Here is a 25,685-nt window from a genome sequence, read left to right on the forward strand (position 1 = left end):
TGAAGAGGCTGTAGAATGATAGGAAGAGTTTTTACCCTTCTTACAGAGAAGGGTATACTTTTAAAAGTTGATTATCACTACCTACTATACTCAAAATAACTAGCACGTCTTTTATTATCGTTCTGAATAATCACATATATTCATTATTTTGCAAGTAGCCGTAATATCTTATAATAAATAAAATGTACGGATTAATGGACCATCCGGTGTACATTAGGGTGGCTCAAAATACAAATTTCGCTCCACCTCACTCAACTCATCCCATAATTTGATCTCATTTGATTGCGATGAGACGATGAACGGACTGCACTGGCTATTTAAAGTTTATATTGGAATTCTAATGGGAAAAGGTTTCATGGAACTCCAATCATCTTCTTTGAAGTACCCGCAACTCTCATAATTGCTATGAAACATACGGAACTTTTTTTTAAATGTTACCGCATTTTCCTGATGTTCATGAAAGATTCCTAAAGTTCTCCTTCAGGGAATCTCCTGAAGTTCTTGGGTCTTCCTTAAAATTTTCTTAACTTCTAAGAAGTTTATGCCCCGTAACGTGGGTAGATCACCTTTTCGTGGTACGTTACGGGATGTAAGATCTACCACCGATTCCTAGTCCTGACTACTTCAAACTAGGGGAACAGGATTTTTCAGTAATCCAAGGAACACATCTTAGTCCTTGTTACTTTTTATGCCTTGTTGATAGTGACAAGACTCGGCTTTGTCCACCGAGGATGATCTTGAAACAAGGAAAAACATGAGTTAGTTAGTCTTCATCTATGTGATTCCTAATCTTCTATTCGTTGTTCCCTAGTTTGAAGTGGTTAAGACTAGGGTTCTGATGCATGGTCATTATCGGTGTCATATCTTAATTTTGTTGCTAAGGAATCCAATTTTGACTGACAAAGGGGCGCGGCTTTGGAGGGTGTTTCAACACTCCGAAGGGTATAAATAGCGGGAGCGGGAGTTTATGTAGAGGAAAGGGCTCTTATGTTGGCCTATGGATCTAAAGATTGGGCCCATCGATAAAAATCTCGTTCTTCAAATTTTCTAATAACAATGCGTCATGTGGACACGCTATACCCCGTTCTTCCAGAAGTCAAGATTCTTGACTGCACCCAAATGCAGTCAGCATCCCTCGACGGGACAAGAAAAATCTACTCGCTGACTGACTCGTTTCGAATGACTTTCTCCGGATCGACTCTTCCGGATTATGTCCGAATATGACTTCCTGTGCGGTTGTTTGTATCAAGGGTGATGAACTGCGCCAAGTGCAAACAATTAGGCCACACCGCCGCCTTCTGCGGCAACAAGCCACGATGCGATCAGTGCGGCGAGAAGTATGCGGAGGGTGCTTGTGGTGCTTCTTCTAAATTTGTTTATTGTTTGGCAACTCAGCATCCTCTCGCAGATTGCCCGAAGTATAAACAGCAAGGAAAAAAACTTGAACGGTCTTTGAAGGCGCGCTCTCAGCGTTCCTTTGCGGAGATCTTGAAGACTTTCAATCCTCCTCCCAAAATCACTCCGGAAAAAGAAAACAATAATCCGTTCAATCTTCTCCCAGTTGACGAGGACGACACTGACTCAGAGGGCAATGACGGAAGTCCTGTTGTTTTCAAAGGACCTTCAAGGAAGCGATCCAAGAATGACTCGCAGAAAACTAAAAAAAACTGACTCCCAAGCCCCCTTGGATAAATCAAGAGGTCACGGAAATAAACCGAAACTCAATCCACCGGGTTTTAAGCCTGTCGATCATGACAAAGAATTTCCGGGGCTTCCGGGAACATCTAAAACCCCAGATGTCCCAGTTTCGCAACCAGAACAGCAGAACGCCATGTTCATGATGATGCTTCCAATCGTGGAAAAAGGCTAAAAATCTCTTTAATAAAGCTTTTAAAAAAAAACTCCAATCGTGAAACCTTTTCTGAAGCAATTTGCTTCCAAGTGGCCCCTTCTTGCTTCATTCGTATCCTTCGATGGATAATTTTCCAAAAAATGATACGGTATCTCTCCTTCAATGGAATTGTAGAAGCATTTTACCAAAACTAGACATATTCAAATTTTTACTGCATAACATACACTGTGATGCGTTTGCTCTCTGCGAAACATGGCTCTCTCCAGATGTTAACTTTTCTGTTCACGACTACAACATTATCCGTCTCGATCGTGCAGATTCGTACGGTGGGGTCAACAAACAACACTCATTCTACAGAATCGACCTTCCTCCAGTGTCAGGTATTGAAATTGTCGCATGTCAGGTGAATATTAGAGGTAAAACCTTCAGTATTGCCTCGTTATACATCCCTCCGAGAACGGCTGTTTCTCGGCGAGCGCTATCTGACATCTGTACAGTGCTACCTGAGCCGCGGTTGATCTTAGGGGATTTTAATTCCCACGGTACAGGCTGGGGAGAGCTGTACGATGACAACCGCTTAACTATCATCTATGACCTATGCGACGATTTCAATATGACCATTCTAAACACCGGTGAAGTAACTCGAATAGCCAAACCTCCAGCAAGAGAGAGCAGGCTAGACTTATCACTCTGTTCGAACTCAACTCGCGTACGATCTCACGAGAAACATCAATTGGGAAGAATACGCGAACGCGGTCCGTGACTGTTCAGAATCGGTCGACGTTCTCTCTCCGTTGGATGAGTACTCCTTCCTATCGCGGCTCATAGTGGATTGCGCGCTTCAAGCACAAACGAAGCCTGTTCCTGGCACTACCATTCGCAAACGTCCTCCCACAGTGTGGTGGGACCAGGAATGCACCGACGTGAATAACGAGAAGTCTACCGCATTTAAACAGTTTCGTAAATACGGTTCCCGCGAATACTTTGAGCGGTATACGGAGCTAGAGGAAAAGTTTAAGAGCTTGGTCAGGGCCAAAAAAACGCGGCTACTGGCGTCGGTTCGTCGAAGGGCTATCGCGAGAGACTTCCATGCAAACGCTCTGGAATGTCGGTAGGAGAATGCGTAACGCGGCATCGTCGGTCAACGAGGACAAGGAGTACTCTAACAAGTGGATTTTCGACTTCGCGCGTAAGGTTAGTCCCGATTCGGTTCCGATTCGATGCAACACTCGCGATCCGCCGCTGGAAAACGATGACATGGACTCCCCGTTTTCGATGGTAGAATTCTCAATTGCTCTTCTTTCATGCAATAACTCGGCTCAGGGAATTGATCGAATCAAGTTCAACCTGCTCAAGAACCTCCCAGACGTCACAAAGAGGCGATTGTTGAACTTTTTCAATTGATTCCTGGAGCTCAACGTTGTTCCGGATGATTGGAGACAAGTGAGAGTTATCGCCATCCAGAAGCCCGGTAAACCCGCGTCGGATCATAATTCGTACCGTCCCATCGGAAGCTGTTAGAAAAAATGGTTCTTATTCGTCTGGACAAGTGGGTCGAGGCGAATGGCTTACTCTCAGATACGCAATTTGGATTCCGTAGGGGCAAAGGGACGAACGACTGCCTTGCGTTGCTTTCAACTGAAATCCAATTAGCCTATGCTGAAAAACAGCAGATGGGTTCAGTTTTCTTGGACATTAAAGGGGCGTTTGATTCTATTTGCATCGACATCCTTTCGGAAAAACTCCATGCGAGTGATCTTTCTCCGATTATCAACAATTTCCTGTTTAATTTGTTGTCCGAGAAACGAATGGCAACTCGGAAATTGCACGGATCAGCTACCTCGGTCTTCCACAAGGCTCATGTTTAAGACCCCTCCTGTACAATTTCTATGTCAAAGACATTGATGATTGTCTGGCCGAAAATTGCACGCTATGGCAGCTTGCAGATGACGGCGTGGTTTCCATGGTTGGACCAATAGAACCGGACCTGCAAGGACCATTGCAAGATACCTTGGATAATTTGTCTACTTGGGCAATGAATCTGGGTATCGAATTCTCTCCGGAGAAAACAGAGATGGTTGTTTTTTCTAGGAAGCTTTATCCAGCACAGTTTCAGCTTCAACTTATGGGTAGAACAATCACTCACCGCATGTCGTTTAAGTATTTAGGTGTCTGGTTCCATATCCTTGTCCATATTAGGGACACTGTGGCCGATATTAGGGATACTAACACTAGTTCTTAGATTTTCATTGAAGTTTTCTAAATTGTCCTGAAGTTCATGGAACTGCAATAAATAACCGAAATTAATTTTTCAGCATCTTAGAACTTGTGACTATGGCATGACCAAACACTCCCGGGTAACTAGCTCAGTAGCATGAGACCCCTGAACTGTGTCGCAGGACCGGCTTGTTACTGGGTATTCGGAGGGGATACGAGGACAAAGTATGAAAACACAGTAACATTCACATTTTCTAAAACATTTATTGCCCTATTCTGTGGCGTGTGGATGTGGGTTTTCACAAATATGTGGCGTGTATGCGAGAGTTTATGAACGGTACGGTATTCACTGTTGCAGCAGAATCTCTTTCGGCGTCGCCACGCTGGCGTTGGCCCACACGGCTGCTCCTGCACTACCGTGTGGCCGGAAACTTGCAACACGGGCTGCAAACAGCGTTTCGTTGCTGAATTGGGAGAATGGCGGATCTGGTGGCGTTCATCAGCCACATACGGCTCAGCAGGCGTTGCTGGCTCGTTTGGCTGGCGCGTCTGACGACATCGGCTGGCCACCTTGGTCGAGCCGAGACGGGACCCTCCTTGGCAATGAAGACCACCGGCCTGAGGGAATCGTCCCTGATGGACGATCGAGGATCATTAGCGATTAGACCGTTTTATTTTACAAGATGTACGAATCCACAAGAGGTCCTGAAGGGAGGCAGTCCAACATCCCAGAAACCTCACAAGGGGGGGGGGGGGGGATTACACTAAATGGCACTTTAAAATATCGGTCTTTTGCACACGGACACCTGTTTGTTTCTTGGTCAATCTTCCACTGGAGGATGGCCTCTCCAATATTTGCCAATCATTATCATTCTCCCTCTTTCCGCTCAACCACAACCATCGTTTTTTTTCCCTTCAGTAACGTTTTTGTTCTTTGCAGCGGCACAAACCCCACCGACAAACCGACATGAATGACCATAGCAAAAACAATAACATTTCTGACCAAAGCACACTACTGACACTACTGACTGACTGACAAAAAACCCTGTGGTTTTGACAGTTTGGATCACTGCACATTTAAATCGGCCGTTTACGATTTTCGGGCATAAGTCAGAATTAAGTGTCTCATGTTGGCTTGTCGGTGTGTCTACTGTTTTAGGTTTAACAAAACGTGAATTTTTCCAACCAATAATAACTCATATAGAAGAAAATCCACGGATTGTAACCAACTGGTTACAAACTATACCAAAATCCTACACTTTCCTGATGTTTTATGTGTTTTCTGATGTTATTAGGACTGCCCAAAAGATCTCTGATCTATTTTAAAGTTCTCTAGACTTTCCTGAATTTCTCAGTATTTTAATAAAAGTTCCCGTATTTTAATAAAAGTGTCGTCAATTGAATTGCTCTGAAGTGCATGGATATTCAGTGAAGTTCCCGTTATTTTCCTAAAGTTTTGAATACTCCTTTGAAGCTTGCGTATTTTTTCCTCAATTTACCGGAACCTTTATGGAATTTCTTGAAGTTTTCGGGGATTTCCTGTAGTCCCCTGAAATTTATAATGTTCCGGAAACTCTCCTGATATTCATACAACTTCCCTGCAGATCTAGCAATGTACCTGAAGTGTTCGGTACATTCCTCAAATTCTTGGAATATTCCATAATTCTTCGGAACTCCTTGGAAGTTTCTGTAATTTTCCGGAAGTTAATGAGAATGCTCTTTGCTCTGGATTTTCATTCGAAGATTCAGAACTTCTTAAAAGTTTTCGAAATTTTCTTGAAACTAATCGATCTTGATGCTTTCTAATCTTCGATGAAGTTTCCGGATTTACGACGTAGGACTACGTCTTTAGTTTCTATACTGGGGATCACATTAAAAAAAAAAAATCAAAATTCAGCCATGTAACGAAAAATCCCAAACACGGACGTAAAGATAGAGCGCAAATCTAATACGCGATACATTGCGCGTGCTCACCGCTCGGTTGACCGCTCACCATTTCACAAATGAATGGAAGGGAGGAGAAAAGCAGCGGTTATGAAATCGTTTTCTTCGTCATTTACTTTCGAGCAACGGACGGATAAGCGTCGGACACGACGTATGACTGGAACAGCACGTCGGTCGGCATCGACTTGCACTGGTGTGAAAGAGTCAAGTAGCGCTAGTTGTTCTTTCACAACAATCCAATTCAATGCTGTTTGGATCACATGTGGGTCGGGTGTGAATGCTGTCGTATAGGTACTTGCAACTAGGAACGTTCTGACGAAAAATACTCCAAAATTGAGGGATCTAATTAGCTGTTCTGTAGACTGCAATTCAGTGAACGTGATCAGTTGCAATTGGGGACAGTCGTCACAACTAATTTGAAAGACCCAGAAAGTGGACGCGGACATCGGAATGAGAAGCATTACCAACGGCAACGACATTCGTCGAACGTTACACAGCTGAGTTTGACTACAATGATGCTGCTGCCAGGAAAGCCAACTGAGCACGCTGTCTCTGAAGATACCCTATTTGGTAGGACCTTGAAGGACGCAGACATTGAAGGCTCTCTGAGTAGCTTCACCATCTTTCGGACGTTCCACTGCAGTCGTTTCGTTAGGCTGACTACAACATCACCTGCAAAATTTCAACTGCAGTGCAATGGTGCAAGCACGCCATCCCGAAAGTACCAGCATGTGAATCTCTTGGATCCCAAATGGCCTTTTTCAGGGCCATTCTATTTCTCTAGATGGTGGGTTCACAACAGGTTCACAAAATTGAAATATTTTTGAACCATGGAGAGAAATAACAGCAAAGAATCATCAATCAGTGCAAATAGCAGTATTCCGAAAATCACTATCAGAACTGAATGGACAAAAATCCTCTGAACGACGACAATATTGTGACAGCTGCGGAGGATTTTTGTTTTTTTTACTAGGTTAGTATGCAGAACGAACGATAAAGACAAAAAATACATCATAGGGGGTATGGGTGATGGGTTTAGTATTTTGGTCAGGTTTAATCCCGGTTTTGCCAAGGGTCTTCCGGGATGGAAATTTAATCGTTTTTAATCATTGGTTTCAATTGGTATGGACTTTGATGGGAAATTCACAGGACTTTACAGGGATGTCCATACAAGTCCCAGTACTTATTGGGCGATTTCGATATACGTATTAACCCCAAATATTCCATCAGACGATTGCCTTAGCGAAACAGTATAGGATATATGTATAGGCACAGATCAATGCAATCAAAAATGCAATTACATTCTATTCCGTGAGTACACCCCATCATCAACGATCCAATCTGCACTCTTCTGTTGCACTAGTTTGTCTCAAAAGGATCCGGTGCGAGGGGTGGCCTACAAATCAATCAATTATAAGGCCTTGCTCAATCTCGAAAGTGCATGGCGCATGACGACACTAAGTATAATTTACTGTTCGGCAAGACCCCATGGGCGTGCAGATGAACAACAACAACCACAGAGTACAGTTGAACTGCAGATGGGAAGTTTATCTGGATCGTGCACCATTTCCGAGGTGTGACAGATATGAAGTGGGGGGACATTTGATGGTTTTCCCTGGTGGTACATTGGCCATTGGTTTTGATTGGTGGTACCATGTGGAAGGTATCACATCTGCCAAGGATCGTGAACTTGATAGGCTTGAACGTGTGTAATTGGGTGATGGTATGATACATCACATTCTGCGATACGATAGGCTTGGGTGATGTCTTCGAGGTTTGTGTCGATCAGAACTGTTTCGAGAATGTTGTTTCTACGGTGGGAGTGAACTTACGTCCGTTCGAGTTCTGGGTTTGATTTTGATGAGGAGCATTTTACTGGCAGCTGGTGACAATTTCGTCCATCGTCCATTTCTTGTGGACGTGTCGTATGGGTTGTATTGCTTCCAGTTCCTCTTCCACTGCCCAATCCGCTCTCAGTCTAATGAGAATAATATTTGCCATGAACCATGGTCACGAATTAGAGCAATTGAAAATACACACAATCACAAGTGTCTAACTTCAGGGTTCCCAAACTCATGGCATATTGACACCTTGATTTTTTTGGACGTTTTCGAATAAAAAACGACAAACACGAAATTATCTAACAAACTACGTTTATTGAAACTGTCCTCTTTTACATTTTAGCGCGGATTGAATTTAAGAACAAGAAAACACATTGCTGCTGTTGACAGCTAGCCAAGGTTGATATATAAAACGGTAGGTAGGTGACACGTAGTGAACGTCAAGTGTTGCCAATTTCAATACTCCTCCTCAATGCTTGACGGTTTTGTCACTGGACTCCATGATATTTAATCCCATAATAGCACAAAGCTTTGTTACCTTCATCGTACCAAGCGGTTTGGTCAGGATGTCGGCCGCCATGGTCTCTGTAGGGCAATAGACCAGCCGCAGCACTTCTTGATCACACAACTCCTTAATGTAATGCTGATTGGTTTCGATGTGCTTTGAACGACGTGTGGTACGATCCGAATAAACAAACTGTATGCAACTCTGATTATCTTCCATAATGCATGTTGCACCCTTTTGAACCTCTCCGAAATTATCCAAAACCTTGCGTAACCAGACTGCCTCCTGGCTGGCCTCTTCCAGAGCCACATACTCCGTCTCCATCGACGATAGCGTCACGCAGTGCGGCAATCGGCTTCCCCACGATATGACTCCTCCTGCATACATAAACACGTAACCTGTTGTAGATCGTCGAGTCTCTGGATCACCGACCCAGTCGGCATCTGAATAGCCAACAAGCTTTCCTCTGTTATTCCCGTATTGCAACTTAGCACATTTCGTCGTCCTTAGGTACCTAAGCACCCTCTTAGCGGCTGTCCAATCGACTTCCGTTGGTGAGTAAACCTTACGTCCAAGAATTGACACACTCACAGCGACGTCCGGGTGAGCACACACCGCCACATACAAGAGTGCTCCTACCAGACTGCGGTAAACCGTGGTGTTCGAAAACGGACTGCTTATATCCTTTGTTGCGACGAATCCGGTATCCATAGGGCTTCTCGAAGGCTTAGCATCCTGTTGTCCAAAACGAGATGCTATCTTTCCGTCTACTTTCCGTCCTTGCGAGCGATCTCCATTCCAAGAAAATGTGACGGTTCTCCCAAATCCGTTATGTTGAATTTCTGCTTCAAAGCACTGCAGATTCGATTCAGTTGCGTAGCATCCTTGCAACCAATCAATATATCGTCCACATAGACAAGTAGACAGATTCGAACGCCTCATACAATTTGTGTATACAAGCACCGATCCACCTCGCTTTGATTAAACCCTAGATCCAGAAGAACACTATGCAGAAGCTGGTTCCACTGGCTGACTGCTTCAACCCGTATATGCTGCGGCAAAGTCTGCACACCAAGTTCTCCTTTCCCTTTTCAGCAAATCCGGGAGGTTACTTCATGTAAAGTTCCTCCTTGAGATGACCATATAAGTAGGCGGTCTTTACATCGAAATGTCGCAGTGTCATATTCTGACGAGATGCCACGGCCAAGAACGTTCGCAGCGTTGTTTGTTTAGTCACCGGTGCAAAAATCTCGTCATAGTCGTCGCCATATTGTTGAGAATAGCCTTAAGCGACTAGCCGAGCCTTGTACTTCGTGACCTCTCCCGACAATCCATTTGCATCCTACTGGTTTTCTGCCAACTGGTAACTCCGTCAGCTCCCATGTCTCGTTCAAGGCATGGGATTTCAACTCCTCGTTCATAGCAGCATACCACTTTTCCTTTTCCATTTCAGACATAGCTTCCTTCAAACTTCTCGGCTCGTCTTCACCGCAGTGTGCGATATTGATCTCTTCCAAGAATCGGCGTGGTGGAATTCCCTTCGTCGCTCGACTTGAACGACGATAAATCGCATCATCAGGAAATCCTTCAAAGTCATTTTCCGATGCACTGTCGAACTCCATGCTATCTTCTGTATCTGTTTCCTCAGGATCCGTTTCCTCCGTATGTTCTGTCACACTGGCAACATCCGGTGGCATCACAGGTACGGTAACTACAGCTGCTCCCAGGACATCACTGGTAGTTGCTTCAGTTTCTTCTTTCTTCTCACAAGAAGGAAGTTCAAGGAATTTAGCATCCCTACTGATCGTGATTCGATTCGTTTCAGTGTTCAAGAAGCGCCAAGCTTTTCTTCCTTCACCGTAACCTACAAACACAAGTTGCCTAGCTTTAACGTCAAGCTTACGTCGTTTCTCGTCTGGAATATGTACGTATGCTTTAGCTCCAAACACACGAATGAAAGAATAGTCAGGCTTCTTACCCCACCAGCGCTCAAACGGCGTTCCTTCAACTACTGATGATGGCGAAATATTCAGTAAGAAGTTTGTAGTTGTAACAGCTTCACCCCAGAATTTCTTGTCTAATCCAGACTCCGAAAGAAGACATCGCATAGTCTCTCCAAGCGAGCGATTCTTCCTTTCGGCTTTCTGTTGGGGACTGTATGGCGCACTTTGCTGAAGAAGAATACCGTTATCCCTCAAGAACTTCTGAAGTTGCTTCCCGGAGTACTCTCCTCCTCCATCTGATCGGATAACCTTCGGTGCCTGTCCAAACTGGTTCCTCATCATCATCGTGTAGTCCATGATCACCGCGGCGCATTCGGATTTTTCCTTCAACAAGTACACTACACAGTATCGACTGTAATCGTCTAACATGGTCATAAAGTATCGACTGCCCCTTGGAGTCGACACCTCCATAGGCCCACACAAATCCGTGTATTCCAAATCTCCCACTGCACTTGATTTCGACTCTGACGACGGGAATGGTGCTCGAGCCATCTTACCCTCGCAGCACACCCCACAAACGGACTTGATTCCACAATTTCGCAGCTTCAATCCAGTACCAAGTTCGTTACTGACAATCTTCTTTACAGCTTCTTCGTTTCGATGACCCAGACGTCGATGCCAAGTATGAATGCAGTTTTCGTTATGTTATCCTACGGTCAGCAACGTTTTCTGGGACGACAACGGCTTCAAGTGGTACAAATTACGACTCCGCTTCCCAGTCAGCAATACCTTCCCATTTTTGCTAATCGTGCGTCCATCTTGGAGAAATTCAACATTGCATCCCTCATCAGTAATCTTACTTACCGATAACAGGTTACTCGCCAACGATGGAACGTAATATACCTGTTTTAGGTTCACAGTCACAGCCTTGCCATCGCCGTTAAACGAAGAAAAGTTGGTGGATCCAACGCCTTCAGCTGTAATACTGCTCCCATCAGCCAAACCAATACTCATCTTGGATGCGCCGACCTGATCCAGAAGCGTTTCGTCACTGGTCATATGCGACTTGGCACCTGAGTCAAGGTACCACAACGCATCCTTACGACCACCAACTGCAACACCAGCAGCCAGACAAACTTCTTCATCATCACTCGCAATGTTCGCTTTCTGATTCTTCTTCCTTTTCCTTCACCTTCCGATCTTGCACATGCTGCCGACAGTCTCTTCGATAATGTCTTCGTTTTGTCCATCTTCGCTCTGTCATTCGTTTTGAAAACTTTCTCCACACCACCACTAGCACCACTTTTCTCTACACGTTTACGCCACTCATCCAACAGCTCTCCCTGGATGAATTCCAAGGTTAATTCCGCTTCGGGGCGGCTCTCCAACGCTGTTATCAAGCCGTCATAGGAATCACTTAAGCTCGATAATATTATGGGCACCAGCAAACACTCTTTTAACGGTTCACCCATACTGTTGAGATGGTTGGACAAACGCGAAATTTCCGCCAGGTGATCAGCCATGTTACTGTCTTCCGCAAGCTGCATCCTCATCAACTTTCGCAACACATGAACTTTTGTCGCCAGGGTCGACCGAGTATGACGCTTCCTTAGAGACTCCCACATATCACGTGCGTTTGTTGCTTTGATAACATGACACATCTGGCTGTCCTCGATAGACAAACCAATAATAGCCCGAGCCTTGCCATCTTTGCCAAGCCAGGTAGCATCCGGCGTTTCGGGCTTTTCTTTGTGGACTACATCACTGAAGCCTTCGCGAATGAGCAACAGATCAACTCGGAATTTCCACACCTCATAATTGAAGTCGCTCAATTTTTTCACCGTGAGGTTCATGTCCGCCATTTGCAATGCACCACATCAACAAGATACAAAATTAAATTGCGGTTTCGACAGTTTCACTTTTCCATGTAAAAAGTCACTTCATCCGGGTCGGAATTTCACTGCTCTCAAAGTTAGCGCACTCGCGATGCTGGGCCCATAACCTTTTGGACGTTTTCGAATAAAAATCGACAAACACGAAATTATCTAACAAACTACGTTTATTATGTACTCTTTTACATTTTAGCGCGGATTGAATTTAAGAACAAGAAAACACATTGCTGCTGTTGACAGCTAGCCAAGGTTGATATATAAAACGGTAGGTAGGTGGCACGTAGTGACCGTCAAGTGTTGCCAATTTCAATAGATTTATACACTTCGGCCTACTTCGGAATGATCGGCACAACGCTTGGAAAAACTTTCGGCACTACCAAAACTCTTGGCACAGATTAAGGTGTGCAGAGTTGGATTCCCCTTGGCATCTATGTACATAATGAAATGAATTTCTATCTGTCTGTCTAACTTTTATAGTCTGTAAGTGCTAGTGTCTCTGTTTCGAGAATTTTTTACGTTATCGTAGTGCTTAGTTCCGTTAAATTGTAGAAAAATAATGGTAGGTAATGTTCGTGAGTGTTGTGCAGTTTTCTCCGTTGTCAAACTCCCTAGTAGGCAGAGGTAGGACAGCTTACTGTAGAACGCAACAATCCACGCACCGCACCGTAAATTGCAAAACCCGCCACCAGATGGACGAACAACTGCCTGTTAGGAGGCCATGAGGGGAGGCGTTGGAAATGGCCATTTTGAATGGAGGATAACGGGCACGACAAACTGGCGATGAACGACGAATGGCCCGGGTCACTGACCAACAGCCTGAAGCAGTGACCCAATGACTCACTCAACTTTTAAATTAATAATGACTGATCGTAAGACCACCAGCGAAAACGGTTGATCAAGCAAGCAAGCTAGCTAAATTTACTTTGAATAGCGAACCAATGTGAAAACATAAAGTAATAGTGTAAACAGTGAAAAGTGTGAGGAGAGAGTCAAGGACAGGAGCAGCTGTATTTCGTACAGATCACCTGTACACAGTGAAGTTCCGGTAGACGTACCGGAAGGTTGCACCGTCACTGCCTGCCGGCCCGAGTTCGTCACCAACACATATGTAGGCCCAGGAAGTGTAACCTGGTGCTCGTCATCGCCACCCCGTACAGCTAGCGCGCGAAGGAGGTACACGACGAGGAAGTGGAGAGGAAGCGGACGTCGACCGAGGACAAGCGGCCGACGATCGAAGATACGTGGTGGAGGTGTTGCGAGGGGCCCCGACGAAGAAAACAGGTCAGATAGATTGAAAGAAAGTGGGAGAATAAAAGTTGTCAGGAAAGTGAAATAAATCTTTAATCTTGAGTAGTGAAGTGCTTGTGGAGTTTTTTTTTGTGTCACGTGCGATCATTCTCTGCTCCGCGTAATTGCAATAGGTAAGCGTGCCGACCCTGAGGCCATTGGAGTCAGGGAGTCTCGGAAGTGCTCCTGACTGAGGTGGCTGACACTTACAAGACTCTGAAACTACTGAACCGATCGGCGTGAAAATTTGTATGCTGGGGTTTTTGTGGCCGGAAAAGGTTCTTATGATGGTTCGAAACCCCTCCCCCCTCTGTAAGGGGGGACTCCCATACAAATGAAAGAGAAAAATATGGCATGCTGTTTTTGAATCGGCCCATAAACTCAAGCTAATATTGAATCCCGAGCAAGGCCAGCCACACTCAGATAGTACCATATAAAATTGCATTTACCGGTTCAAAACCTAATCGGTAAAATTAACCGGTTCACAACAACACATATTTTAGTCGTAATAAAAATTTACCATATTTTGAAAGTAGGTTACTTTAACGGTGAATGTAGGGGTATGGGCGTTGGAGAGATAAGATCCGCAATACATTATTTAAAAAAAAACGCCGACTGCATTTTTAGTTCTTGATCAGAACCGTTACGAAAAGCTAGAATACGATTAATGCAATCGAAATCCGATCTTAAATTTGAAAAACTAACTTAAATACTAACCTGCACAAAATCCCACCGTGCGTTCAAATTTCACATACATACCAACCGATCGAAACGCTTTTACGCGGACCAGTTCATGCCGGGCCGAATCAAACTCAGCGTCTTGACAACTTAGCCAAGACGAAGACGAAGAGGACGCAGTCTATTCGCTTCTTACGTTATAACAGGCCATCCGACCAACCGAGCCTTACATCAGAAAAATCAAGGGCTATTATAGTGCAATAGCATCACAAAAACACCGCTGCTTCTCGCTGTTGGCATATACAATTCGATCCACACTGCGATTAGTCAGCAAACTAGTGGCAGGCAGTGAATGCTAACGAATTGATGCGAAGATGCGCACAATCTTCGATCTTGGTCATCGGATCGGGAAAAAAATGGGCAGGGAGGAGAAATAAGCGAAAGTGACAATAATGGTACGGAATTAAAATCCAATTAACTCCCTTGGGCGCACCATTTGTACTCTAAGGGTATTACGGGATCTCCCCTGCAGCTCTGTTCGATCGGTTTGGGAAGCACGTGCGCGAGGGGTGCATTACATAGCCCGGTTGGATGTCCCCTCGTTTCGGCTTGCTTTGTTATCGAAGCAAGCCATACTAAGCGTAACACCATACTTCTAATGACTATTTGAATAGCCTTTCCATTGTGACGTAATGCTCAATGACAATGGAGGTAAACAAAATGTATAACTAGTTGATTGTCTTTTCCTCGTCGGAGTGAATACAAACGCGAATAATCGGCCCCCTTTAAAAGAGCTGCGCCCGTTACCCGCTCATATGGTGTGTATGTTTTGCTTTTTCCTTGAAGCAACGCTTGATGAAATCACCACCATGGAAAATCAACACCCATCAAACAACGTTGTGAATCGAAGCTGAAGAAAACAAAAGCCTCCTCCCCTGTCAGTTAGGTTCGGTTCCTACTCCAAGAGCTTCAGCTCAGCATCATCCTTATACCAAGCAAACGGTTAATCACCTGTTTTCGAGATTGCTAGCGGCCGTCATTAGTCTGTGCCCGTCGAATCCGATAACAGGCTCAGGAACAACAACACCAACGAAACCACAAATGATCAACGGGTGATTCATCCATCGATCATATCGGTGGGTGGCGTGTGCTTGGCGGCCGCAAAACGGAACTATTCTCACACACTCCTCAGCCTACCAACCAGCCTATTCTACAGCTGTTGCTGTTTTTTCAAGATTTCCCGCTTATGGATCTTTTAGCAGCAACCGTAAATCAATTTAAGTTAGAGAGGTGTTTTTGTTTCGTGCGTTCTTCCACCAGGAGTAGGTACAGCGCGGGCGGTGAGAGTGAAAGCCTCTGCGAACCGGAGTGGTACGGTTTTTGAATAATTAATTTCAGGTGCGGGATTGCGAGCAGTTGGATCGTGAAGGGGTGTGGAAGGGCAGAGTTCCAGAACCGTTCTTGGAGGAGAGGAATTCTAATTAATTTAAAGTATGAGAAATTCATTGTTTTCAAGGGTAATTAATCAAACGTTCAACCTAGTTTTTTTTTTTTTTGGTGGGGCAATTAGAATTTCTACCTCAACGTTGAGAACATTTTTACGATTGCGCGAATGTGGTGCTAATTTAGGGTTCCTCGTTTTCGGTTGCTTGCGGAGTCTTTGATAACCGCAAGAGGGTAGTATGAGTGTCTAACGAGTTGTACAGGTACAATGTAATTAACGAATTTCGGTGAATGGGAACAAATTAAGGAAAATCACGAAAACAATCATTCAATTTAGGTGGAATGTTGTGATTTGTAATGGGTGTAAGGTTGCATACAAATCATCCGAACTTTTGAACATTGTTGCACTGAACACCCATCGCCTAGTGGAATCCCTTGATCCACTAGACTTAGTCGCGTATGCTGGTTCTTGCCATTTTAGACGTTTTCGTCCTGTAGTTGAAATTGGTGAAGGGGTCTTCAAAACTATTACTTAAGGATAGCATCAAATATATCATATTAACAATATGATCCATTCATGCCTTTTCCAAATATTTCAATGGCGACCCGCAAAATATTGCTTCACGCACCATCTAGCGTTGAAAAAGGTCAGCAACAATCATTCAATTACAATCGAGGGGTGCGAATATAGCACTTATTACAAAAGTAAGAGTCACATTACTTTCATTAATTACATTGTGTGTATTACTTTAAAATTTGTCTGACATGTCACTGTTGTCATCAAATAAAATAATAAGCTGAAATACATCCATTTGAAATATTAAACCAATTTCCATTTGGTTTACCCCTCGTTACGATAAACAAATACATTGGTAGCCTTTTTGGCCACAGAGGTGCTTTCAGCGCTAAAAATTTGGTTCGCCAGCTAAGCGAATGAGTGGATCATATTGTTAATATAATATATTTGATAGCAAGCATTCACGGTAAACAGTCCATCGTCATCCATTTCTTCCATCACAGCTCTGTTTCCCCTGAAGTATGGCAGCACTGCTGAATCTTGCCATCGTTTGACTGACAAGACGTATCCAGCGAATTTTCCACTCTCAGTAAATGTTGTATGATTAGGAAACTCTATTCGGCAATTTAGAGTAGATTGTAAAACTTATAAAAAACTAAAAAAATAGTTTATAAAAATAAATCTGCTGCAATTTCCAATGGGTTTCATTCAAAAATCGAAACTTAGATTAGTTTCCCGGTAAAGGCTGACTAAAAGTAAATTGGTACGCACAAAAAGACCTGTAATTCGTGATTCAATTAATTTAAAAAGTCCGTTAATGGTTGCTTTACCGTACTTTTATTAAACTTCACATTTACAGCATTAGACGGTTACTGCATTTGCTGGATGTTCTTGACTGCCCCGCCACTTCGTCGAAGTCGCTGCTTTGAAATTGCCCAGTATTTTTCTAGTGGTTCAAATTTCGGGCAATTCGGAGGATTCATTAGCTTGGGGCAAAATCGATCTTGTTGGCAGCATACCACTCCAGAACCACCTTGGAGTAGTAGCAGCTGGCCAAATCGGGCCAAAAGATGACTTTGTCCCTACGATTGCGGATGAACGGCAATACACGCTTTTTCAGGCATTCTTCTATGAAAACTTGGAATGTCATCGTCGAGGATGTGACGAATGGTTCCGTTTTCAGGCCACAACTGCAAATCGCTTGCTAAATCATGGCCTTCTTTTGATCCTGTCGGTAAACACGAACTTGAATCTCCCCGGCACATCCCGACGTCCAGTCGCGATGTAAAACTTTTGACCAGGAAGCTGCTTAAAATCGAGTTCGACGTATATTTCGTCATCGATCATAGTGCAGCCCTTGTGTTTCGTCAAAACACGGTCGTCTTGCACGCTTTTTGGCCACGGAATTCTGCTTCATGTGCCGGTTCGGATGTTTACTGGCTTTGTACGATTTGAGATCTTCCCTGGCAAAGATGTTCTGCACCGTTTGAAAGTTGGCGTTGTACTTTCTGGCCACATCTCGGATCGAAAGACCGGGGTTGGCTTTAACACACCTCAATACATTGCTGCGCAGCCGGTTCCAGTTTTTTCGTAGGTCCGTTGATTCCTTTCCACACTCAGGGTTTCCTTGTAGGTTTTGAGCACTCGACAAACTGTTGTTTTCGGCATTTTCAGAACTTTAGCCAACTTGGAACCGGACCACTCCGGATTTTCCAGGTGTTTGTGCACAATATTTTTTTCTTCTTACGAGATCAATTTGACGTTATTTCTGAACGCGATCGACTACTTTGATCAAACTTGCACCAGTTGTTCTTTATAGAAGTGTAAACAAACTACTGTCAAAGATTTTCGATTCCGAACACTAGAGGCGTGTCAGCGGCGCGCGAGGGGCGTACCAATTTACTTTCAGTCAGCCTTTACTTTAATTTCATGTTCAAACTAGGTACTGTAAATTTAGAGTTAGGTTATCAGTGTTCTGTTCTTCAACATAACGAAGGGTATTTGACACATGACATGAAAATATAAAAATATTACATTTTCAGAATATCGCGGATTGAATTTACCTAAACAAAATCCCCGGGGAATCTCCTCCAAATTATCTTTAAATTCTGTTTGGAATTCCCTTTAAATTCTCGATAAAATTATCTTGAAATCCTTCATACAATTTCTTTGCAACTTTTATGAGAATTAGACTTGGGTTTTTCTTTTAAATTTTTTAAATAAATTCTTTTAAATTATCCTCTAACTGGATTCTTCAAGAGTATTGAAATAACTGAACATTCGTAATCTGCATTAAACATGGAACCGAAGTCAAAATATAAAAATATCAAACGGATGAGTTCATCTGAGTCATGCTAGTTGTGAAGAGATCATGGTTCAGAGAATACTTACAGTATTTTCTAACTGTTGCAAGGAACGATCCTTGAACACGTTGGGCATCCGTTTTCCATTTTTAAATCCTTACTTAAGGGGAAGTTCACCGCTCCGAAAAAAAATAATTATGTTTTGATTTTTCTAAAAATATTGAAAGGTATCAAAATTCTAAAAACAAACACATTTTTTCTAATTTTTCAAAGAAAATTCACGTGCCAAAATATTTTTTTTTAAGTCATCATGGCATAAAGTTGGATTTAAAAAAACCAAGGCGCAAGACAGCTCCTAATCATGAGAAATGTCAGAGTTGCTTTTGAGGCATCTCGAGTAACTCACATTGCTCAGTGAGCAAGATCGCTGTCATCTGCTTTCTCACTTTTCACATCACAGCAACGTTTGAAGGTGCACCTTCATGCAAAGCCGAAAAGCTGCTGTCAAATAAAACAACAATAAAAGCGGAACTCGGAGACACTTAAATCATCTCAGTTTAATAACCTTCGTTCGACCCTTACCAACCGTGAACGTGAAAGGAACCTGTTGCAACCTTACACTTACGACGGTCGAATGCTTATCTGGTTGATGTGGTTGAAAAACCCGATCTGCCTGACCAAATACTCAAAATCGATACTCGTCGAAGCAATCCCGTCCCATCGCTTGACAAACTGCTGTTGGGTGGAACTGCAATCAGAGCTCTGAATTACCAAGGCGCCGTTCTGCTCACGGGGGACATCCATCCTCGCTTTTGGTGCTTTTGCAGGGCTTTCCGGATGGTCGTGATTCGGTCCCGTTTTTGCTATACACTACCGAGATTTTGCTGCGGCCGTCGACCGAAGTCTCCAGGAGAAAGTCGACGAAGAGAATCTGTCAGCTTGATTTGTGCCTCGTCTTCCTGACGGGTTTTCACTTCGGTTTCGTCTGGTAGATCGTTAATGGGTTTGAAGTTCAAAAGAGGATCGCACTCACCGGAAACAGCAGCTACTTCATCGTCATCCTCCTCTTCGGCTTCGGCAGTGGCAGCGGCTGCACTGATGCTCTGGCTGAAATTCCACCGGGTAATGGTTTGTAGCGGTGCCTTCGGAGCTGGACTTGGTTGTTGCCCCACCGGGAGATATTTTCTATACCGAAAACTGTGGCGGCGGGTGCCGTTGAAGGGACCATGGTTGAAATATTACTCACTACTCTATGTTTGCCATGGTGCCAACGGGAATGTTAGTCGAAAGGGAATCGGAGGATCGGAGTTAGTTCTTACCACATTGACTGGTGATGATGATGGTGATAAGTGTGGTAGATAAGGTTGATGCGGAATAATAATAATAATAAAATAAATAAATAAAATACTTGAGAGTTGTGTCAAGTAATGCAACACTCCATTTGAGTTGAGCTAAATTAGCGTGAAGCATGACAGATGTGAAAGGAAATCCTGACACAGCAAGCAGTGGTGGATAAATGAGGAAAAAAAACGGATGGTATAAATATGAGCTACCTAAACTTATTGAAGACATTCTTGTAACGAACTTTGGAAGCGACGGATAGCAGCAGCAGCAGCAGCAGTAACAACAGCAGCAGCAGTAACAACAATAGTAACAGCAGCAGTAATGAAAGCGGAGCGGCTGTAGCAGCCGAGATTCGTGTCGCCGTGACCGAGGCTGGAAACCTCGGTCCGGTCACGACAATGGCGCAGACGGTAGATCAGTAAGTAAGTATAGTGTAATGGAAAGAATTACTCTCCGACGGAAGGGCGGAGCAGTAAAAATTGTTTCCGTAGGCTCCTTGACGCTGGAGGCTGGAAACAAATAAAAACAAAAAAAAAATGTCCCTGGTAGGCTCCCTGACGGAAGGGCAGTGGAGTAGGCCGGGAGATAAAAAAAAAGAAGCTCCCCGTCAGAAGGACGCAAGAGGAGATATGTCTCCGGTAGGCTCCCTGGCAGAACGGCCAGTGGAGTAGGCCGGAAGATAAAAAAAGAAGAAGCTCCCCGTCAGAAGGACGATACAGGAGAAATGTCTTCGGTAGGCTCCCTGGCAGAACGGCCAGTGGAGTAGGCCAGGAGATACAGAAAAAGCTCCCCCCGTCAGAAGGACGGTAGAGGAATATACCACGGTATTTCGGTAAAAATGTACTTGAGAGTTTTGAAATGAACTCTAAGACAGATTTGACTAGAACTCGTAGTCAAGTGAGTGATTTCAGAGCATTTTTTTTAAGTTGCTCTGTGAAAACTTCCATGTCGATTATAAAGGATTGTAAGATTCTAAGGAATCGAATTAATTTCAATGACATCTCGAAAAAAAAAAAAGTTTTAGATAGTGAAAATATTGTATAAATGTATGAAAATTCTGAGCAAAATTGTGAGACAATTCAGATGTGAATGGCATGGGAATTCTAAGGACATGAGATTTAAAAAAAAATAAGGGAGTTTCAGTAAATTCTTAGAAAAGGAACTCAGATAAAATTGATGACATTATTTTGAAGTCGTTGGCATTGGTAAATTTCATGAAATTGATGTGAGTTTATGATATTATTGAAATCAAAATTAAGGCTGAAATGCTTGATGCTAACGGTAGTCTTTAAATTGTGGCAAAGATGATTTTTTTTCTCGCGATGAGATCAACATTGTTGTTGATATTAATGATTGTGTTAGCAATAATGTTAAAAAAAATGGATTTGGTTATAATGCTGAACCAAACGGCAATGTTTAAGTTGACAAGTGATGTTAAAGTTAATGGCATAGTAAAGGATGTAGCTCATGGTATTATTGACATCGATGATAATGTTGATAACTTCTGCAGAATTGAATTTATTAGTTATGGTTATGTGAATGGTAGTATTGATATTGAGGTTGATATTTCTGCCGTGATTTTTTTTTCTTAATTTTCGTGATACTGTTGATGTTTAAAGTGATTTTAGATGATGATGTAGTCTGATTAAGGACGACGGTGTCAGCGGTAAAGCTGATGACATTTATGTTGAAATTGTCGACATTATTGCAGTCGATCGTAATTTATCGACGATGTCAACACCAATTTCAATATTAGCGTTGATGATGATGTTGAAGATTGTGGCTTAATTGAAGTTGATGATGATGTTAAAGTGTATGGTTAGGTTGGTGTTGAAGGTAACGATGAATTATTTACTGAGTTGAAGATGATGCGATTATGAAACTGATATTGATTTAAAAATTATAAATTCTAAGCAATATTGAAAAAGAGACTGATGACGTGGATGACATTATAAAAATTGATTTAGTAATGATGAAAATTATTGCAATATCTAAGTTGATGATTATGCTGGATTTGTCAGTAATATTGAAGATGATAATGATAAAGAAGTTTATGAACAGCCCCTGAAGTAGGAAAAATAAACCTATGAGGAGCAAGCTTTGTGTATAGTGGTGTTGAAAATCATGACTTTATGGAAATTGATCGCTATGTTTAAATGGATGAGGATGTGAAAGTTGAAATGTATGTTAAAATAAACGGATATATTAAACATTATGATAATATTTAAAATTATGGAATTGTTGTAGCTTAAAAATATTGGAATTCATGGCAGAATTGAATTTGATGAATATTTAAAAGATGTTGGCAATATTTAAATTGTCAGCAATAATGATGTTGTAATCGGAAAAAATTGAATTGTAGTTGACGATGGATGGTTAATGCAAAAGAAGTAATATTGAAGTGAATAATAATATTGCGAATCTTATGAGAAATTTTCCATCCGCTATCACAGAGTTCTACTATAGCTGTCAAAGTTCCAGTGTGCTGTATATTAAAAAAAAATAAAAACAGGGTTAACTGACATATTTTAAGTATTTTGCTGGCGATTCTCTGAAACTTTTTTAATCTGAAAGATTCGATTAAACATCATTTTATTAAATTTATGTCATATCTAGAGACGACAAAGGATGTGATTTTAGGTTGTAGTTGGAGTCAATGTTGAAAACGATTGAACTGTATGATGATGTTGAGATTGATGGCATAATGGAAGGTGATAATAATGTTGAAGCTAATGGGATATACAAGCTGACTTTTATATTACATGTAATGGTGATATTAAAGATACTGTTGAAATTTATTATGAACTTGAAGTAGATGCAAAGTTAAAAATGATTAAATTTATGTGAATGCTGAAATTCATGGATATGTTGACGCTGATTTTTGTGTTGTAGATGACAGCAATGGTACAGTTAATTATAGGTTTGTAGATGATGATTAAATTGAAGTTGATGGTAAGCACTCATATGTTTACGACATGCCATTTTTTATATGATAGTAATAATGATGATGAAGTAATAAGTTGACGATTAAGTTGCATTTGCAGGCAATGTGGAAGATGTTAATTATTGCAAGCTTGAAATGATTGTAAATGTTTATGTACACGGTTATTTTGAACTTGATCTCTATGTAGTAATTCTTTTTTTGTTGAAGTTTATGGCGTTCTGGAATTTGATGATACTATTGATAATAATGATGATGGTAATAATGAAGCATGTGTCAATTTAGATCCTGATGCTTATGACTGATACTGAAGATAATGGAAAAGTTGAAACTGATGTCATTGTTTGTAGTAAATGTAGAAATGATGAATTCTATTGCAATAATTGAAAAATATGTATATCTATATGCTTCAATACTGTTTTGGTTGTGTAGGTTAGCAAAAACAAAATGAGTTTGCATGTGTACTCTAGAGTACAGGAGGGGAAGAATGTGGTAGATAAGGTTGATGCGGAATAATAATAATAATAAAATAAATAAATAAAATACTTGAGAGTTGTGTCAAGTAATGCAACACTCCATTTGAGTTGAGCTAAATTAGCGTGAAGCATGACAGATGTGAAAGGAAATCCTGACACAGCAAGCAGTGGTGGATAAATGAGGAAAAAAAACGGATGGTATAAATATGAGCTACCTAAACTTATTGAAGACATTCTTGTAACGAACTTTGGAAGCGACGGATAGCAGCAGCAGCAGCAGCAGTAACAACAACAGCAGCAGCAGCAGTAACAACAGCAGCAGCAGTAACAACAATAGTAACAGCAGCAGTAATGAAAGCGGAGCGGCTGTAGCAGCCGAGATTCGTGTCGCCGTGACCGAGGCTGGAAACCTCGGTCCGGTCACGACAATAAGATGATGGGATCGCTGCATTATAGGTGGATTTTCAGATGTTTAGACGTATATTGGAGAACTTTTTTGATCAGAGATGATCCTTTCGGAGTGACGACTGGGACTGGTTGCTGAGGAGGAAGCACAACCCTGAAAGCTGGTTGGAAGTGTAGGTTGTTATTGGTAGTAACCAGGCACCGGCACAGGTTCTTCCATAATATTACAGTTATTCGAAAGGCTCAGAATACACTTGGGATTACTTTATTTACTAACAAAACTGACGTCTAATATGAAACGTATGTGCTTAAAAAGAGTAAACGGAGTAGGCAGAGAAAATATTGAGGTACATTGAGTTACTCGCGAGCTACTCGCTGCAAAAAAGCAACTTAGAGTTAACCTGTCTCACCTCTTGCAAAAAACCATAAAACATCGAATTTTCGGTTTCATGATGAGATAGAAAAAAAATATTTTTACATGTAATTTGTTGAAAAAAATCTAAGGAAGAAACTGATTTTCTTGGATTTTTGATAATTTTTCCCAATATTTTTTTTTTTATTTTCGAGCCGGTAAGCTCGCTGTTTTACCAGTTTCATGTTGCAAGTATGAAATATAATTTTCTAGCATTAGGTTCACTTCGAGGTAAACAAAGTAGTCAACCTTAGCAGCGATTGGCGAAACGTCAACATTCAATAGTGATGCCGTTTTGTATGACGGAGACGAGCCAGCCAACGGCTGAAAGTCTCCTTAATAAAGATATATAAAAAAAAAAAAAAAGTTTTGTATGATATTGTTTGTGTACTACTTGTCAGTGTGTGCCAAGGGGTTGGTCTACACAGAGGGCCAAAATCAAACTTGGGCACACCCGGGCGCAGCCATTGGCACTGTTTGGCAGCCATGGTGACAATTTTTATGATCTTTAAAGTTACTGGCAACACTGAACTTTTTCTGCACCTGCGCAGTGATCATGTGTCAGAATTAGTTATTGATGTTGCCACAATACAATCCAATTTTTACAAACCCCAACCGTGAATCTCATCATCAAGTCCCGCCAGTGATTCTCCAAAATCGACTCCTGTGACCGGAGGAAAGTACGTTCAACGAGCGGTTCTGATCAACCTTGCGGCTGGTACATGGATTCGGTCCGAGCGGACAGCTGTTCCGGCCGAATAACTTCGTTTTCGGACAATTCGGTGCTGGTAGCAACTTGGTCAAACGACACTACACCAAGGGTGCCGAACTGGTGGATTATATGCTGGATGTTGTCCGTAAGGAATCCGAGGGTTGCGATTACCTGCAGAGCTTTTAGCTTACGCACTTGCTCGGCGGTGGAACTGGCTCTTTTGTAACGTTGGCGGAATTCAGTAGCAACAATACCTTCCTCTCCACAGGCATGGGCGCGCTACTGATCTCGAAGATTCGAGAAGAATACCCGGATCGCATCATGAACCCGTACTCCGTCGTTCCATCGGTCAAAGTCTCTCCCATCGTCGTAGAGCCATACAACGCTACGCTAAGTGTTTATCAGCTAGTGGAAAACACGACATTTGCTTCCGAACATTGAAGCTCACCACCTCTACCTATGGCGATTTCAATCATCTAGTCTCGGTTACGATACCTGGCGATCAACCCCTTCATAATCCACATCCTTCAGAGATCGTTCATTGTCTGCATCTTTTACCGTCCTCAAAAACTTCCGGAAATCGCCCAACCAATGCTCAATATAATTTAACACCTTGAATTTCACCTTCACCTTGCTGAGCATCTCTTCCACCTGCAGCCGGAACAGATTCGAGTGGTAGCAATATTCCGTTTCCTTCAACCGATTGATTTCCTCTACCGTCGGCGGTTTGTACAGCTGCTTCATGGCTTTGATCTTCCGTTGGTGTTCTTCGTCTGTCCGTCGCTTGGAATGGCTTTGCGCTTAGCGCTTTTCGATTCCGAAAATCCGATAGTCGTGACTAGCACAAAGCGTCCACCGCTTTCTTGACCGCTGTCGCTTTCCGGCTCCGGCCGCTCAAAATCGTCGCAGTCATTTGAGTTCTTTGTTCTTTGGGCTACAAAATGGTAAGTTGACAACCTGGAAGGAGCGGAAT

General features: G+C 42.5%; 1 protein-coding gene and 1 pseudogene across 1 annotated transcript; both read left to right on the forward strand.

Moving 5' to 3' along the window:
* The first annotated feature begins 19,698 nt into the window (after nt 1-19,698).
* LOC135713792 (putative uncharacterized protein DDB_G0283223) lies at nt 19,699-23,620 on the forward strand. The gene is made up of 3 exons (XM_065237025.1): nt 19,699-19,729; nt 20,016-20,184; nt 23,449-23,620. Exons 1-3 carry the CDS (start codon nt 19,699-19,701, stop codon nt 23,618-23,620), a joined length of 372 nt encoding a protein of 123 aa, XP_065093097.1.
* Nucleotides 23,621-24,556: 936 nt separating this feature from the next.
* LOC135713794 (tubulin beta-1 chain-like) lies at nt 24,557-25,329 on the forward strand (annotated as a pseudogene).
* The last annotated feature ends 356 nt before the right edge of the window (nt 25,330-25,685 follow it).

The sequence above is a fragment of the Ochlerotatus camptorhynchus genome, unplaced genomic scaffold (assembly GCF_037179485.1).
Source record: "Ochlerotatus camptorhynchus isolate MF236.1 unplaced genomic scaffold, CSIRO-AGI_Acam_v1.1 ptg000577l, whole genome shotgun sequence".
Taxonomy (NCBI): Eukaryota; Metazoa; Arthropoda; class Insecta; order Diptera; family Culicidae; genus Ochlerotatus; species Ochlerotatus camptorhynchus.